General features: G+C 41.5%; 1 protein-coding gene across 1 annotated transcript in view; it reads right to left on the bottom strand.

The window, feature by feature from the left end:
• Nucleotides 1-4,469: 4,469 nt before the first annotated feature.
• Nucleotides 4,470-16,342, bottom strand: part of RASA3 (RAS p21 protein activator 3) — a 129,279-nt gene continuing 117,406 nt past the window's right edge. Inside the window, exons 19-24 of the mRNA XM_058045064.1 lie at nt 14,329-14,435; nt 13,305-13,387; nt 9,675-9,886; nt 8,823-8,926; nt 6,891-7,074; nt 4,470-6,310 (exon numbers count right to left, since the gene is read on the bottom strand). Coding sequence (XP_057901047.1) covers nt 6,235-6,310; nt 6,891-7,074; nt 8,823-8,926; nt 9,675-9,886; nt 13,305-13,387; nt 14,329-14,435 — 766 coding nt within the window. The 3' untranslated portion in view covers nt 4,470-6,234. The remainder of the gene's footprint in view (nt 6,311-6,890; nt 7,075-8,822; nt 8,927-9,674; nt 9,887-13,304; nt 13,388-14,328; nt 14,436-16,342) is intronic.

The raw sequence follows: 16,342 nt of genomic DNA on the forward strand, positions 1-16,342 counted from the left end.
TTTGGGAGCCCAGTGGGCAAAACCAGTTCTGATTTTTCTACTTTAGGCTGCCCATGGCCTCCTGGCTCTTGCTTTACATTGACTGTGTCAGGTCCCACCACAAGAGCTGAGCAGGCCCTTAAACACCCGAGCACTTGGCCCTTTCCAGCCCAGGAAGATGGGTCCTGTCTGTCCATGAGATTTTCATACCTTTCTCCTCTTAATGAGACCGATACTATCTGCCCAGGCCTGCCAGTGTCTTCATCCCCTCTCCTGTAGTCACAACTTCTAAATAAAGTAAAAGCATCAGCCATCTCTGACACCAAAATAGCTTGGGCACCAGCTACTCTTTGGTGAGACTCAGTGCTTAGTCCTCTCAGAGGGCTCAACAAACTGCTCTCTATGAGGGCTTTTTGCTCACTGTTCCCTCTTCCTGCATCTGTGGCAGAAATTATACAATGAATGATGATTCAAACAAAGGAGATTGAGGCCCAGGTCTCTAGTGGGAAAACCAGCCTGGATCTAGTGGGCTGGTGGGGAGGGTATCACACATCCTCTCTGGCGGTGAGGCTCTCTGGGTGGCTTGTCTGTGTCAGCTCTGTTGGTGCAGGTGTTTATGAGACTGCTGTACCCCTGGTTAGGTAGACAGTCCAGGTTTTTCCAAAATCTCCTCCTAACAACTCCCAATTATTTTACTGATTCAGTTAAATCAGTACTATTAATGGGATGCAGAAGCACAGCCAGAATCTCTCTCAGGGGGCCTTACCACAAGAGGAGACATAGCACAGAGCTGTTCTCACAACACTGGGTGCAGGGGGAGGCAAAGCATTTGCATCTCCAGACACCACAGATGAGTCTGTCTATTTTTAAAGTTGCTTTTCTCAGCTGTGTTCTCTCTAGTCATAGGCTCTCCTGGCTGCCAAAGAGATAGCTTCTATAGAGAATGAGAAGTAGGAATTCTAGCTGAGCTGAAATGCAGAAAGACTTGCTAAAGAAAGTAAAACACAAGGAGATTCAGGGTAGCCTTCCCCTTTTTTTGTGCACCATTTGTATTTTTATCAAGTATGTCTTTCTTCATGTTTAATTCATAAAACTCACTTCTTGTACTCCCATCATTAGATTTCTCTACACAAACGTGATGACTGTAGTTTTACTTTCCACCCCCAGAGAAATATATGGCTACATTTATCCAAAGTATCTTTCTTAGTCAATTAAATTTACAAATTCTTACCTTTGGTACATGATGGCAATCCTGTACACTGCTGTCCTCTCTAGCAAAACTTACTCATTTGCTGTAAGAGTCCATATCTAGGTAGTACTTTTGTTACGGCCTCAAGCAAACAACAAAAAGTGTATTTCCATTTCACAGCTTTAGGACAGAAGAGTGCAACTGTGACAGAGGTTAAAGATGATGGATTAATTTAGTAAAGTCAGACACCACACAGACCCCACACTTGTAGAGAGAATTTGCTCTCAACACTAAGCAGACTGATGTCATCCAGGGCATGCTTTTGGTTAAGATTCAGCAGAGCAAGGTTTTCAAACCAGTAAAAAGCCAATTTCTGTTTTCACCACTTCAACATTCCTTACATCTAGCCCAGGCTGCTGGTGAGCCTGTTTTTTAATCAATACTTCCACATCATTTTTGCAGGCAAACCTACTAACACCAGGCAACTTTGTGGTTCAAAGTCACAGCTTTGCACAAAACCAGGAAATACAATAATAAATTTTCAGGTAAGTCAGAGTGGCTCAAATGGAGTAGCAGAAGAAAAATAAGGATTGAAATTAAAGGCATGTGTAATTGGTCACAGGTTAGGAGGGCTGGTTTCTATCCTCAAGATATGTTTTATTTTAGGAATCCAGAACAACTGATTCATGATTACTTTTTGCAATCTTTTCTTTCACAGATCATATCCAGAATCTTATCTGGGAATACAGTGCTTTTGTCTTAAAACTTCCTCCATTTCTCAGTACCCACTTGAGCTTTGGAATAATTTATTTGCCATTTAATGTCAGTAGCCCAAGAGCCAGAAGGAAATGCTGCCTTCAGTCAGCCCTGCTAGCCCAGCTGCAGTGCACCCACAGAAGGTGGCTTGTGGGAAGATGCTGTTCTTTATCTCCAAGCACCACCCACTGTCAGTCCTTACACCATTTTCCTGCTGCAGAACCCATTTCCTGCACCTAATAATGGGGGCTGGAAGGGCTCTCACATTCTCCTGCTGTCCTGTGAACTTCTCACACACACCTTTGAGAAGGTGAAACTGCAGAGAGTATGGCAGAAAGAGGAGGGGAATCACACTGAAGTTCAGGTGCCTCAGACAGCTGTGTCACACAGCCAGCTGCCTTACACATCTGGGTCCTGTCACCCCATCAGCCCTGCCCTAGCATACTGCTTCAGCAAGGGAGAAAACAGGCACAGGAACTTCTCTGGCAGTAGGGGTCCCAGGAGAGAACAGCCCAGCTTCTAACTATTTTTTCAATCAAAAATAATTTTGTTGTCTTTCAGCCTCAGACAGAGGAGAGAAGAAAACTGACCTGATGTGTTTACTTATGCCTATGCTTTTTTCCCCCTATTTCCTTCATTCCAGACACAAGGGATGCCATCCCAAGTTTCCCAATCAGACTATTTCTCTTGTGGGTAGGATTTCTGACTATTTCTGAAGATAGCATCAGAAACATATGCTGCAGACAGACAGGAGATAGAGGCTAAGCAAGTACTGGAAGCCCAGTTTTAACACAACCCCCTCACCAAACACACAATGTTATGCTGTAAGAAAAGCAGATTTCAAAGATTTCCTATTGACTTAAGCTAAGCTATGTTAGCAGGAGATGAAAATTATTATATATACCAGATGGGACTGAGTGAAAAAGAGACAGAGCTGGAAATGGTTCTACAGTAATTTTGTATTTAACTCTTCTCATTTCTTACAAATCTTGTGTCAGTTTCCTACCTCATCTTATGTAAAATTTTGTTTTCAAAACAAGGTTTACAGTTCCTCAGCAAAACCCCACATGTACACAATTGCAGTTAAGTTCACCAGGACACTGGTGATGCGTCTTCAACCACCAGTTTGGTTTTTGTTCCTGGATGTGGTTTATCTGTTAAACCACTGCTGTCACTCACTCAGCCTGAGCGTGCCTGCAGCAGCTGGGCCCCAGCAGCTTCTCGGAAGCGCAGGCCTGGGTTCTGCTGAGAGACCCACCCAGCAGTGAGAGTCACCTTCAACATGAGCTGAGTGACACACCCTGAGTGCCAGCCAGCAGCTTTCCATCCTGAGGGGCATTGCCCAGCCTCCCTGGAACGCTCCCCAGGAGAACCAGCGTGTGCAGCTTGTCCCACACCTCAGAGCCAGACTTCTGAGCACATGAGTGTCCCGAGAGGACAGGTAAGCTCCAGGAGTAGGAACAGCAGAGACCTCAGCAAGTCCAAGGCTTTGTCACAGGACAAGGGTGGTGGTTCCATGGGTCTGTGAGCCAATCCATAGGCATGCAGGGTGCTATGGGCTCAGCTCATTCCTCCTGTGTCCTGGTTCAGGGCAAATTTTGGAGAGAACCCCCAAAGGGCTCCTCTAGGAAAGCAGATTCAATCGGCCCTGCCCCCCGACCATTCCGGGAGAAAATACCTCCTTGGAGAAAAGTGGAAAAAAATGTTTATTAAACAATAAAACCTAAACAATATTAATCAATAAAACTCCTTGTTGCTCCAAAAGAGATGACAAAGTGAGAAAGTCCCTCCCCGGGCTGCAGCTCAGCTCACTCAGTCTCTGGTCAGTCCCTCGGTGCTGGAAATGCCGCGGCCCAGGCCCGGCCCGGTGGGCCTCAGGTGCAGCTGCCGGTGCTCCCCTGGGTGTTCAGTCTAGAGCAGGTTTGAACAGGTCAAAGAAAAGGGAAAGAAAACCACAGTCCAGGGAACTTCTTTGCCTCAGCTAGCTAAACTAACTAAAAGCAAAGGAGAGCTCTGTCCTGCTGTCTGTCCATCCAAAGACATCACAGTCCAGGAGCAGGAATATGGAAGAGTGAGTGCAGTGTCTGAAAACAAACTGCACGCTTCTTCTCTCCCCCCTTCACTCTCTGGAACAAGTCTTAAAGGTGTAAAACTTATTATTCAGCATAAACAGAACAAGACAATTTGGGATAAAAGCATCATATAGTCAACGTAGGACACCCTGTCCTTTCAACATGGCCTCAGCTCAGTTACTGTGCAGTAACACAAGGAACCAGTTCAAGATGCTGACCTATCTGAGCAAGCTTTCTTTGCTAAGGTAGTTCATGGCTGGCTCAGATGCCCAGTCTGCCTCACTGCAGAGTCCCATGGGTGCAGTGCTGACAAGAAAAGGGGTGGGTGGGGATGGGACGAGGAGCAAGGATGGGACTTGGCAGGTTTCACTCATAAGGATCTCCATCCATGGCCCCCACTCTCAGCAGATGATGTGCCAAGAGGCATGCTGGGGGCCACTGTGAATTTAAAAAGACTCCAAACGTGGACACAGTTCTCAGAAATAAACAATTTCTTTTAATTGGCAAGTAGAACACACATTACAGGTCATTAGTATTTTATAAACAATATTAAGTTACAAACACATGTTAAAAATTGCAGTTCATGGCAGCTAAAAGCTTGGAGTCCTAAATGCATCTTTGCAATGCTTCATTACTTCCCTTTCCCCAGTCTGCTGGGTGAAGATGAATAAAAGATCATCTATCATCTACTAGAAGGTGGTCTACTATATATTCAAACAAAACCAAAACTTAATTCCTAAGAATATCACTAACAGAGGCATTCAAAGTACTTTAGCCATCTTAAATCATGTCAGATGCAATGAGGACAGAGTTAAGAATTATTCTTTAACACATGAAGCAAAGACAGACATCTTCACATTAAACTGATCCACGCTTTCTGATCCAACTCAGCTTAAAACCTGTACTAGCTTCTACCCCACAGAGGCCTAAAGTCCATCATGCAGGCTTCCAAGCCATCAAAGCTAGATGTTTGTGTATCAGACCCTTACACAGAGAAAAATTATGGTGTACAGCTAAACAGCATACATAAATATGCATTGAATATTCAGAAGATCTTTATTCCTTCTCCTTTTGTTGATATTAGTGAGATACACAGCTCATTCCATTTTTACTATACTCATAGTATTACCAAGTTATCATTATGCATGTTAATATACTAAATATCATTTAACAAGTCTCTTTTAAAAAGTATTTAAAAACATTTTTGGAAAAGTAGAAATCTATTTTCCAGAAAAGCAAGTGGTACTAGGATAGCATGGACTCCAGTGCATAAACATCCTTTCAGAGAAAACCCGTCCTGATGACTTTTGTGCCTGGGAATCAGCATGTCTCAGCTGCCAGATTCATATTCTATTTGTCCTTCTCACTGTGCTGATAAAAGGTCATCAAAATCAGCTTACCTTGCCTTTCAGTTGGCAGACTTTCAAAGATTACCATTCACTGGACTGTGTAAGAGACACATAGCTCTGACATGAGTTCAACTCTTTCTTACTCATATTTATGAGAGTCAGTTTTATTACACTGCTGAGATTGCATCTTCAAATCCAAAGTCTGCTGAATGTGCCTGGAGAAATGACTTCGTATCTCAAAAATATCAAGAGTACCATTCAGATTTGAATTTCTATTAAAAACTGTGCACAGTTAGCAAAAATTACACCGCTGTAAAAACAAAAGGCCTGCTCCTTGGCCTGCTCAGAATACACACTACAATGTAGAGGATTACACCAGAGGGATTTTTCTCTGCTTCTCTTCTAAATGCAGGCATTAAAAGTAAAGTGTTACTAAGCTTTTCCTAAGAGAGCACACAGGGGATATGGCATAATATACATTAATCTGGAACAAAAACCAGTAACAAACAACCTTTCTAGAAAATGCTGCATATTAGCAGCATGCTTGGTTTCCAAAACACAAGGAATTGCATGGGAGTTGTCAAGATGAAGTCCACACACCTTGATCATTGAACTGATCACTAGATTCCAAGAAATCAAAGCAAATTTAAAAATACACATGACAACTGCCTAGAAGGCAGGGTTTTATCATCTGTCAATAACCAGATGAATAAAGTGCATAGCAACTATTAAAACAGTTTCTTGAAAAGAGAATACATTTACCAAGTCTCAAAGTTTGTAAGCTTGACACTTATCCATACATTTTGCTACATGTGTGGCTTCCCTTTTGTTTTGCTATTTAGCATCACTAATCAACCCTTCAGCACTGTCCTGCGATTTCCTTTGCACTTCATATGGAATGTGCTGAGATCTCTGACTGCTGCCTGATGTATGTCTGGAAGCTCTTGTCACCAATGGGATGTTCTCTACAAGAAAAGAAAAAAAAAGTTTTACACATAGAGCCATCTGTCAGGACATTAAAATGTCAGAACAGAAGGTGGAACACACAAGAACTTCTTCCCTAAATTTGATTTTCAGAGTTGCAATTGTAATGTTAACACTGCATTTTACTTGAGCTAGAACTGACTGAATTGATCCTCTCTTTTGCCAGTCATATGCAGAAAGCTGTATGTGTACACAAAATACAGTCATGTGGCTGTGTCAATTACTCTTTCCATTTTTAAACCAACACTCCAAGATAAGCTGGTAAACACATCTATCTTCTGCTATTAACTACTGCTCAGCTCACCAGCATGGGCTCAAAATTTAAAACCAACAGTATAACAAACCCACATTTAGATTTTATGAATGAAACGGCATTAAAAACAAGCATTAAAAATGCACTTCAGTGCTTTAAAATATTGTGAAATAAATACTAAGTCACAGTGCTATTCTGTATGTATTTGCAGGACCTTTTCTGGACAAAATACAGTGAAACCCAGAGCATAAGCAAGGGAAATACCATCTTCCAGGACTGTTCCTGTTTGTACAACCCATTGCACTTACTGGCTTCCATACTTTGTCTTCTTAAATTTATCCCTCTTATATTGAGCGTGCTCCTGCTCTAAATTTCCAACACCTTCAATAATCAGCTTTAGTGTTTTATATGTCTCCTTAGGGTCATCAATTATGAATGTAGAATACTCTTCCTCTTCAGGTCCATCATACACAGATTTGCTCCCACAGGCCTCTGGAGAAAAAAAAATTAAGTACAGGAATAGATATGAGGCAAGAGGGAAAAAAGCAAGACAAGCAGACTAAAAATATTCAGTCTGGGCTTCATATAGTTTCTTGGTTTGCTTCTGTAGGGCCACCACACAACTGTGGGTGACATCAACAGCAGAAGTTTTGCTGGGCTGTTGGGAGGCACAGAGGGTGTCCCATGCTCGTTCCCTCCTCCTCATCTTGTACAGAAAGGGCAGCAAGCCTGGCAGCTGCTCCTGGCTTGGTGAGAAGCTGTCCTTTGCTGCAAGGCAAGGCTTTAATCTCAATTGCCACTATCTGCACCCCATGCACACATTTGGAAACTCACACAGGCCTGCCTCTGCCACTGTGCTGCCTGCTTTGTCTGCACAAAGTCAAGTATTCACTTGTGGGGACAGGTTCCACTGCCAGGCAGCAACTACAGGCTGAATTTGAAAACATTACAGGCTGAAGTGGTTGTGTTTTACCACATTACCCCTAAAAGATTCATACAATAAGCATAAGCAGAATATGCCATAACTACTGCCTGGCTGCCTGCTTTATGACATATCCAAAGGGGCAAGTTATCCTTCTATTCCTTCTGATCTTAGCAGGGAGCCCTCCTGAATAGGAGATCTGGACATTGACTACACATGAACATCCACAACATAGTTCCCATGTGATCTACTCCTGCACTGTAGTGGGGACAGAAGGGGAGAGAAGGGGAAAGAGTATTTTACTTTGTCTCTCCTTCTAGCTTTACTGCTGTCCCAGTCTCAGCTTTCAAATTCCCTTCCCCCTGCTGCACTGTCTGTGCCAGAGCTGCGTCCTTTTCCCCGGCACTGACACTTGATGCTGGCTCTGGCAGCGAGGATTCGGAACAGGGGAAAGCTGGGCGCCAGTTCAGACAGCTCGGAAGTGGTGAGGATCTTGAGTTTGCAATTGCACAGCAGCCAGGAACAGATTAAAGTGCTTTCCAGTCTGTGTGTTTGACACCACTGGCTTATCTCATATTATAAAATAAAGTCCTATTTAAAGATCAGTGCCATAGTGAAGGCTTCCCCGCCACTCCCTGTGCTAAACTGAGATTTCAAGTCTGGCACTGGGTACACCGGATACTTCTCTTGGCATGCCTACTAGTACCAACTTCCTCTGCTGTCTCTTCTTTCTTTTATCCTTTCCATCACATCTCTGCTTCCCTCAGCTCCTGAAAGCTTCCCAGCCAAAATTCCACTTTTTAACATTTCACTGGCATCCACAGGTCATCCTCGATGGGTAATTCTGACAGAGCCTTTCCAAAGAAACCATTTGTATCCAGCCTGTTCTTAGGCTCTGAATCAGGGAATGTGTGTGCACATGACTTCTGGTAACACAAAACCATATTCCACTGAAACCTCAACTTTGCTGGTGCAAGCTCTTGTCAGGATCAGTAAACCTCTGGTTCAGTGCTGGCTCTGATTTGTCAATTCAGAGCCTCCAAGCAACGCCCTGTGCCTATGCTATTTTAGGATGATGTGGTTAAGACTGTATTTCAAACAACTGTTCGTACGCAAAGAACTTTTTACAGACCATGAGACTGCACCAAAAATAATACACACAACTGCCTCAAGACTGCAGAAGGGGAAACAAGTGGAATAAAGGCCACTGTGTTCTAGGAAGTGATTTGTAAGGCTGGTTGAGCCAGAACATCCAACTTCTCACAAGCATTTTTGCCTTGGTAAGTGAATTGGAGATGTAATGATCTTTAATCCTCACCTTGCATTTTTTCCAATTTTGGCATATACAGGTTGAAAAGAGAGTAGATGCGCTCAGTTTCTCGATCTCCATCTATATCCAGTTGTATATTTGCTGGCAGGCCTCTGTAAGGCATCAGAAGAGAGGTCAAAGTTATTTGCTAAACAGTGCATTATGGCATATAAAGCACTTAACAAGGAAAACAAAGTAAATGTGAGTTCTCATGAAAGCCAAAAGAATGTGTGTAACAGAGTTCAAAACCTTCAATTTTTTCCCCAAAGAAGAAAGTTCAAACTCATTTAAGCCTCTATTTATCCAGCATCTTTTCACTGACTTGAAAGAGAAGACTGTATCAGTATCCAGCCATTATGGTGAATTAGACAGCTACAACCAGATGGAGGAGCCAAAGTACTGAACTTCCAACTACCCAGGTCTTATCTCTTAGTCTAACTACCACTACAGTCTTGTGACTTCTCTCAGTTTAGATGAAAATTGCTTCCTACAAACCAGACAGTACATCTTTGTTTAAGAGAGAGTGCGAGCAGAACTCTGAAAAGATCAATGTAGAATTAAATCTATCAGTAGATAGGAATTTACAGGAATTTACAAACAGGATATTGAAGGGATTTTGGACATTTTTATTAATGACAGACAATCAAAACCAAAGTATTTTTAATCCCACAGTCACCTCCTATCATCATCTCTAACTCTTAGAAGTCAACATTTCAATCCAGACATGCAGAATCAGGAATACCAACAGATGGCCTTTGAACACCTGTACACCTGGCAAATCTTGGTTAGCTGTGCCCTTGCAAGTCACCCTGCAGAGACACACATACCCATGGCAGTAGCCATGGCACACGGAACCCTTACCCTGTGCAGGGTGTGCAGCCAGGGGTGTTGTCTGCAGTAGCTTTACAGCAGAGCCAGTGGCCATTGAGATAGGCTGAGGGATGGTAGACCGTCAGGCGCTTCTTGTTGCACTGGCTAACTTTGGTGAGGATATCAATCCAGTCCTTGGCCTCCACACAATTATTTGCTTGGATATACAGGACTCTCCTTTCAGGCTGGATCACCTGGAACATCTGCAAATAAACCACAGAATAAAGCACTAGAATGAGTCAGTGAACCTAGGACTAGAATCAGAGTGAAGATTTATTGCAGGAAAAACACAGCATAATAAAAGAATGGACCAATAAATACATTTCAACACAAATACAACCAAGCAGCAAATGTGCCCTTAAAAGAACAAGACCTTTCACCTGGTACAAGGAATAAGATACCATTCCTGTAGGAGATGATTTACAAATAGCTAATATCAACTTGCTGCTTGGGTCTCAACAAGACTTGCTGTCAGCCTCAGGGAAGCAATTTTAGTAATGCTGCAACTCCAAGTTTTGGAAGGCTGACAGAGGAACCCAGTGCTGGCCTGAAAGGAAACACTCATCAGCAGGAGGCAGAAAAGAGTAAAATTAGAGTCTGGATCCAGCCTTAGTGACAGCTTTGCCTTAGTACTGCCATTTCTCCAGTCCTTCTAGTACTTGTTTCAGCATGACCATTGTCTTTTAGTAACTTCCATGCTTCTGCACCCAACTGTAGCTGCTATTAGAAGATCACAGAAATACTGTTTCTCTTTGATTGACATCAGGTGGTTTAAATAATGACACATTAATGCTGTTACAGCTTGACCACCGAAAATCTTAACTACAGCTCTCCTGCCTGTTCAAAACAGCTTGCAACCTAGAAGGGTATTCCTCCTCTTGAAGAAGGAACATTTAGATGCACAGCCTTCATGCTTGATTACACTGATCTCACACTGAAGATTACTAAGCTCAAGTTAGTGATCCTGGCTGCAAATTTTGGAAAGGTAAATTTCCTTCATTTCCTCTAGCTTCTGCAAATACTTAGTTTTAACGCATTTTCTTCTCTCTTTCAGGTATGCCTAAATTATCTTTCTCCCCTTTACTTCTTCACTTGATTATTCAAATCATTAGACATTACACTGCCATATGGAATACAATTTTATAAACAGCTGGTTTCATTGTGCTGTTTTAAAAAGAAAACCAGAGAGGTCCACGCCCACACAAAAAAACCCCAAAAAACCAACAAAAACCATATAAATAAACTAAACAATAAGAACAAACCAGACTCAACAGAATTGAAATTTGCCTTTGTTTGTTACATAGACCTGAAATACTGGCTTGAATTCTGCACCTAGCTGGTTTGGAGAATGTTGCAGATTGGCACCAAGCACAGTCCTTTCTTTCCTTGTGACACTTTTAAATGTGCATCATGCCAAATAGCAAAGGGAAAACTCAAACAATCATTTCCCTGGATTTAGCAGGGAAGCACTACTGGTATCAGACAATTGATCTGATATTGGTCCCTAATGGCATCAGACCATTATTAGAAAGGCACAATGCACCATGGCAGTGTAGGAGCTGCTTGGTGTGATCAGTCCAACAGTGCCAACTACACACCAGAGTCCTTTCAATAAAACTCTTCAGGGCATAACTGGCAATTCGAGTTTGGGATGGAAGAAAGAACAAGGAAGACAGGAGCATGCAGTTCAACTCTCTATTAACACAGAGCTACAAGGAAAAGAATTTTAATGTCCTGCTGGGCTAAATGGAGCCTCCTGCACTGCAACAAGGAACAGATTTAAGGAATATGGCCTTGTGTAAGAGGATACCAACCAAAGTGATCCAACATATGGCAACAGTTAATGAGGAGCCCACAACTAAGCCAAGAATTTCAAGTGGCTGCAGACCTTTACACTACCAAAACCACCAGTTGTCTCTCAAACAACACAGAAGACCCAAAGTACTTAAAGCCACCCTCAGATGCCCCAGACTGTGCTTAAGAACAACAAAAGGCAACTGGCCTTACTGCCAGACAGGCAGGTTTAACATGAGAGACAAAGACACACTTGGTGCAATTCAGAGCACAGATACACTGAGAGTATTTATACAAAATGTGAATTTTTATCACACAGGCACCCACAAGGGAATATCCATTGCAAATACACCTGCTGTGGTGTTCTGAGAATTCTGATCTTGCTGCAGTAATCTATTTATGTATGGCAAGAAAAATAAGAATATATTAGTACAAGAAGGTGGTAACATTATTTTCTACTGTTAATGGAAAGACTGAACCTTATTTTCTGGAATGGATATAGTCACCTTGATTTCCCAGGTAATACTGAATTTAAGCAACTAAAATAGCACAGGGTTTTTGATGTTAACAATAAAGGTATATTTTTCCAATAATAAAGCTTCACAATGCAGACATATTTTGGAGGCTCAGTCTAGCTCAGTACACTCAGCATAAGTTACAGAATCATAGCTCACTCCTCTCTACAGACAATGAGTTTTATCTCAACTGTGTGGCTGCTTTCAGTTCAATCATGTTAGTTTGCAGAGTGTAGTTCATCACATCTTATAGCTGCCTTCTGATAGCCTAAATTATTTTGCAGATTGGTTGGTTTTTGCCTGTGTAGTAGAGTTATAAACACTAGAGCAAACTACAGTACAACTGAGATGTGTTCTAGAAGCAGGTGGAACAGAAACTTACTCCACATTTTAACAGAGAGAGAGATGTTACCAAAATCGTATCTAAAACTGGGAAATACTAAAGAGCCTAGAATTGTATTTCACTTTTAACAAAGAGCTGTTTGAGGAACCTAATATCTAGGGCAGGATTGAGCACTGCCCTGCATGGTGCTCACAAGCAGTGTAGATGACAGGAAGGACTTAAAGGCAGAAAAAGATAAAAGTCACAACCATTTATATGTGTAAGTAAGTCTGTGGTAGGTGCATGTTTGCAAATGGAAAAAAAACCCTGAGCTGTTTTTTTGTTTAATTTTAAATAAAATTTTTTAAGGCGTGGACTCAGCTTTACAGGCAGAGGTGTATGAAAAAGGCTCCCAACATCACCCAAACTGATCAAGTCTGTTCTTACACAACACAGAAGTTGGCAGTGGTGTTCCATGCATGAGAAATCCAGCTGTATTTTATTCCCTAATGTGGCAACCAAAATGGTAAACCATACCAGCACAGCACAGATGTTTTGGTACATAACCTAACCCAAATTAAATACAAATATACAAATCCATGAACCAATAAAGAAACCTAAGAGCTAATAAAGAAGTAGTTATCCTTCACAGTTACAAGCAGCAAGTTCCTGCTCACCAGAGAGGCCTGGCAGAAAGGGCAGGGGCTCGATCATCTTACCTGTGTGTGACCTTACAGAGCTGGCAGCTGACCAGCAGCACTCAGTACTGAGTGTGCTGCAGATCATGAAACCCAGAGACTGCTGACTGGGCTGTTAAGAATCTGAATGGGCTGTACTTTTGGAAACTCCTGCTACTATATACAGAACAAGCAGCTGTGGTTGTACATCTTTCAAGAGAAACCCAATCCAGGTTACAGAAGGGAAAAAGGCGATTAGGCTGCTGGATCTGGAGCAGCCTAACAAATACATTAATGAAGATGACCTACTTACATTTTTCATTTTAAAGGATTCCTCCTCTAGTCTTTCCACTGCCAGAATGTTTTCAATTGGAATGCTACACAGAGGGTGATCACCTGCAGAACACAGACACACAGATAATGAGCCACTTACTCACAACTCATCTTCACCTTTTGCCCTTTTTCCAAGGGCTAATTCAGTTTCTTTGAAGATCATTTTGACTGCTTAAGAAAAGAGGGAAAATCTTTCACTCAGCAGGGATTTGCTAGCATGGTCCCTAAGTATTATCTTAAGCACATTTCTCTTTTCAGCTGCACTACCTTATACTAGCAAACCTCTTAGAAACTGATTACTGCAGCAGGACACGGTATATTTACTGCAAAGGTGACAATGAAATAATCATTCCTGTCAGGTGAACTCAACTAGTGGTGATGCAAGATCTCAAAGCTGAGCATGAAATAATGACTGGCATGATCTGAACACACTTCCTTATCTTTCTTCCTCCCTATGTACTTACATGATGGAAGGAAGTGGTATTTGTTGTGTACTACTGAACAGACAGGAACAATTTGCAAAAAAGTAAAATCCTTGCTATTAGGCAACATTAAGTGAACACATTTTTTTGAAGTTCAAAGATTGCAGGTGAATTCCTGTCTACTGTATGCAGTTGTGCCAACACTATACAGAATTTATGAGCACATGCTGAGATGCATCTGAGAATGTCCAATACAAACCCAAATTCCAGCTTGAGGTTTGTAGGTTTTATATCCTAGGACAATCTAGGTAACTGTGAAACCTATGGATGATGTTACTGACTCATATTAGACAAATATTATCAAATACTTTGCTAACTTACAGGGTATTGTGCTATCCAAGAAGCTTCTCAAACTGTCAATACAGACATTAAAAGAAGAGCAAGAACATACAGGCTGACAGACATGCCTGCACTGTGTCTTCTACAGTTTCACATCTGGATCTCAGTCTTCTACTCCTACACAATCCTTCTGTTTAATCTTTGCTTCAATGTATCAAAACAAGACTGGCAAACCTTTGTTACCTTTGCTTTTCTGATAGGTAAACTCGTGGTTTGTCAGGCGAAACCATCTCTTCTTGAAGTTTTTCATTCCAAATCGTTTTCTTCCTTGTGCTCTCTTGATCATGAACCTAGCAAACAGGGCACCAATTGTTACAATACATGCTTATGTATGGAGATTTATATATAAATGTGTATATACACAGATATGTCATAGCACTTGCAAAGCTTTAGGAGGGGACACAGAGTGTTTTCTAATTATTGAGGTCTTTTCTTGGCAAGGAAAAGTGTCACATTTGGACAGGTTTGGTCCTTTTTCCAGAAGATCTAAATGAGGGGCAAGACGTGTAACTTGACTTGTAGTTAGTTAACTGAGCTGCAGTTTGTGCCCTTTCTGCAGTTACAAATCCAGCTAAATGGTTTCCTAGTACAGCAGAAAAAAGGCAGAACACTGTTAGTACTGCTCTGCTAAGCTCGACCTCTTGACTCTACAAGCTTCATTTATTTTTTTTAAGCTGTGAGAAAGCTCAAAAAGTTTAGAATATGTTTAATAATTAAAAGGCAGGTGTAAAGCCTCTGGAGCACAGGGACTGTATCCTGACATGCTTTAATCACTCTCAAGCTCTAAAAACAAAATCAGGATGTTCCACAGCCTCATTTGCAATTGCACATAGATACTGCAGTTGAAATGCAATTTCAGTAACAAAGTGATCTCATTGCTGGAAGGTAGAGCACCCCCACCACTTTTTCGGCAGATTAGGGGTGTTCATTTACTGAGTTGTCAGTTTTAATTAATTTCAAACTTGAATGAGTTTATTGTGGAATTAGTTTACCAGGAAACTGTGATGCATCCACCACTTTCCTAACCACTAAATCAATCCAAAAGCTTCAATGTGACTTTGGTGACTTCAAACTGCTTAGCATCACTTCTGTTAAGATAAAAATGTGTGTCCATATGCAGTAGAGAGTTGATAACAGCTACTCTACACACTACATTAAATATTGTGCCAAATACAGAACTGTATAATGGAGTGGGTAAAAACTACTTACTACAGAGTAGTTTTTGTCAAGTAGGAAGGCACTACAGCACAAAGAGCACACAGAGAGAACAGCAAATGACCTGGTTTAAGATTTTTATACAGCAGAGCTAAAATGCTTAGACCAGCTAATACTGTTTCTTGCTTCTGGTACCTTCAGTCACAAATAACTACAATACATCTGACCAAACCACAGGTCTGTTTAAAGCTCAAACAGAGATCCAAGTTCCTTCAGACTTTAACTATTTTGTAACCAGCTGGGCTGGTGCCTGCTGCTCATTCCAAGCTGTGTGGGCAAAAGCTGACAAAGACTGTCTACAGCAGCAGATTTTTTTTTTTAACTGGTTATAGTTACACATCTCTCATTCTTAAAATGGTCAGTTCTGTCTTGGTCCTTATTCTTGGAATACTTGAGAAATATTTAATAACACTACGTGAATCAGGTTGTCACCAGGCCCATTGGCAGTAGCCCTCAGATTCCAGGTTAACACAAATTTCAAAGAAAGAACTGACACTCTTGGGCAGGACAACATGCTCTTCAAGTTAGTTTCTAATCTTTCTCATGCCAACAATTAAAAAAGGTGACTTAAAATTGCAAACTCCTACAGACCCTCCCTTCTTTGAAAAAGGCAAACTCCATAGGGCAGAGCTAAGAGCACATTTCTAATTAAATTCTTCATAGGTGACATAGCCAAGAGAAAAATGTGCTTTTATTTTCCAGAGATAGGTGACTAGCATTCAAAGTCACAGAAGTGATACAGTCAACTTCTTTGTTTCTAGCAATTGCAGAAGATATGAGAAATCAGAGCAATTAGAAGCACAAAGGAGAAAAAGTCCAAGATAAAATCCATTTCAGTACAAGATGGTTGGAGAAACTGTTTCCTCTCATGCTTATGGTAGACCTGAATCTGGATCCACCTTAGCTTTGCTTGGAAGTACTGACATGCCCTTTTCACCACCAACAAAAAAAAAAAATGAGTTCTCCTTTTCATTCTCTTCCT

This window comes from Melospiza georgiana, chromosome 2 (genome assembly GCF_028018845.1).
Source record: "Melospiza georgiana isolate bMelGeo1 chromosome 2, bMelGeo1.pri, whole genome shotgun sequence".
Classification (NCBI taxonomy): Eukaryota; Metazoa; Chordata; class Aves; order Passeriformes; family Passerellidae; genus Melospiza; species Melospiza georgiana.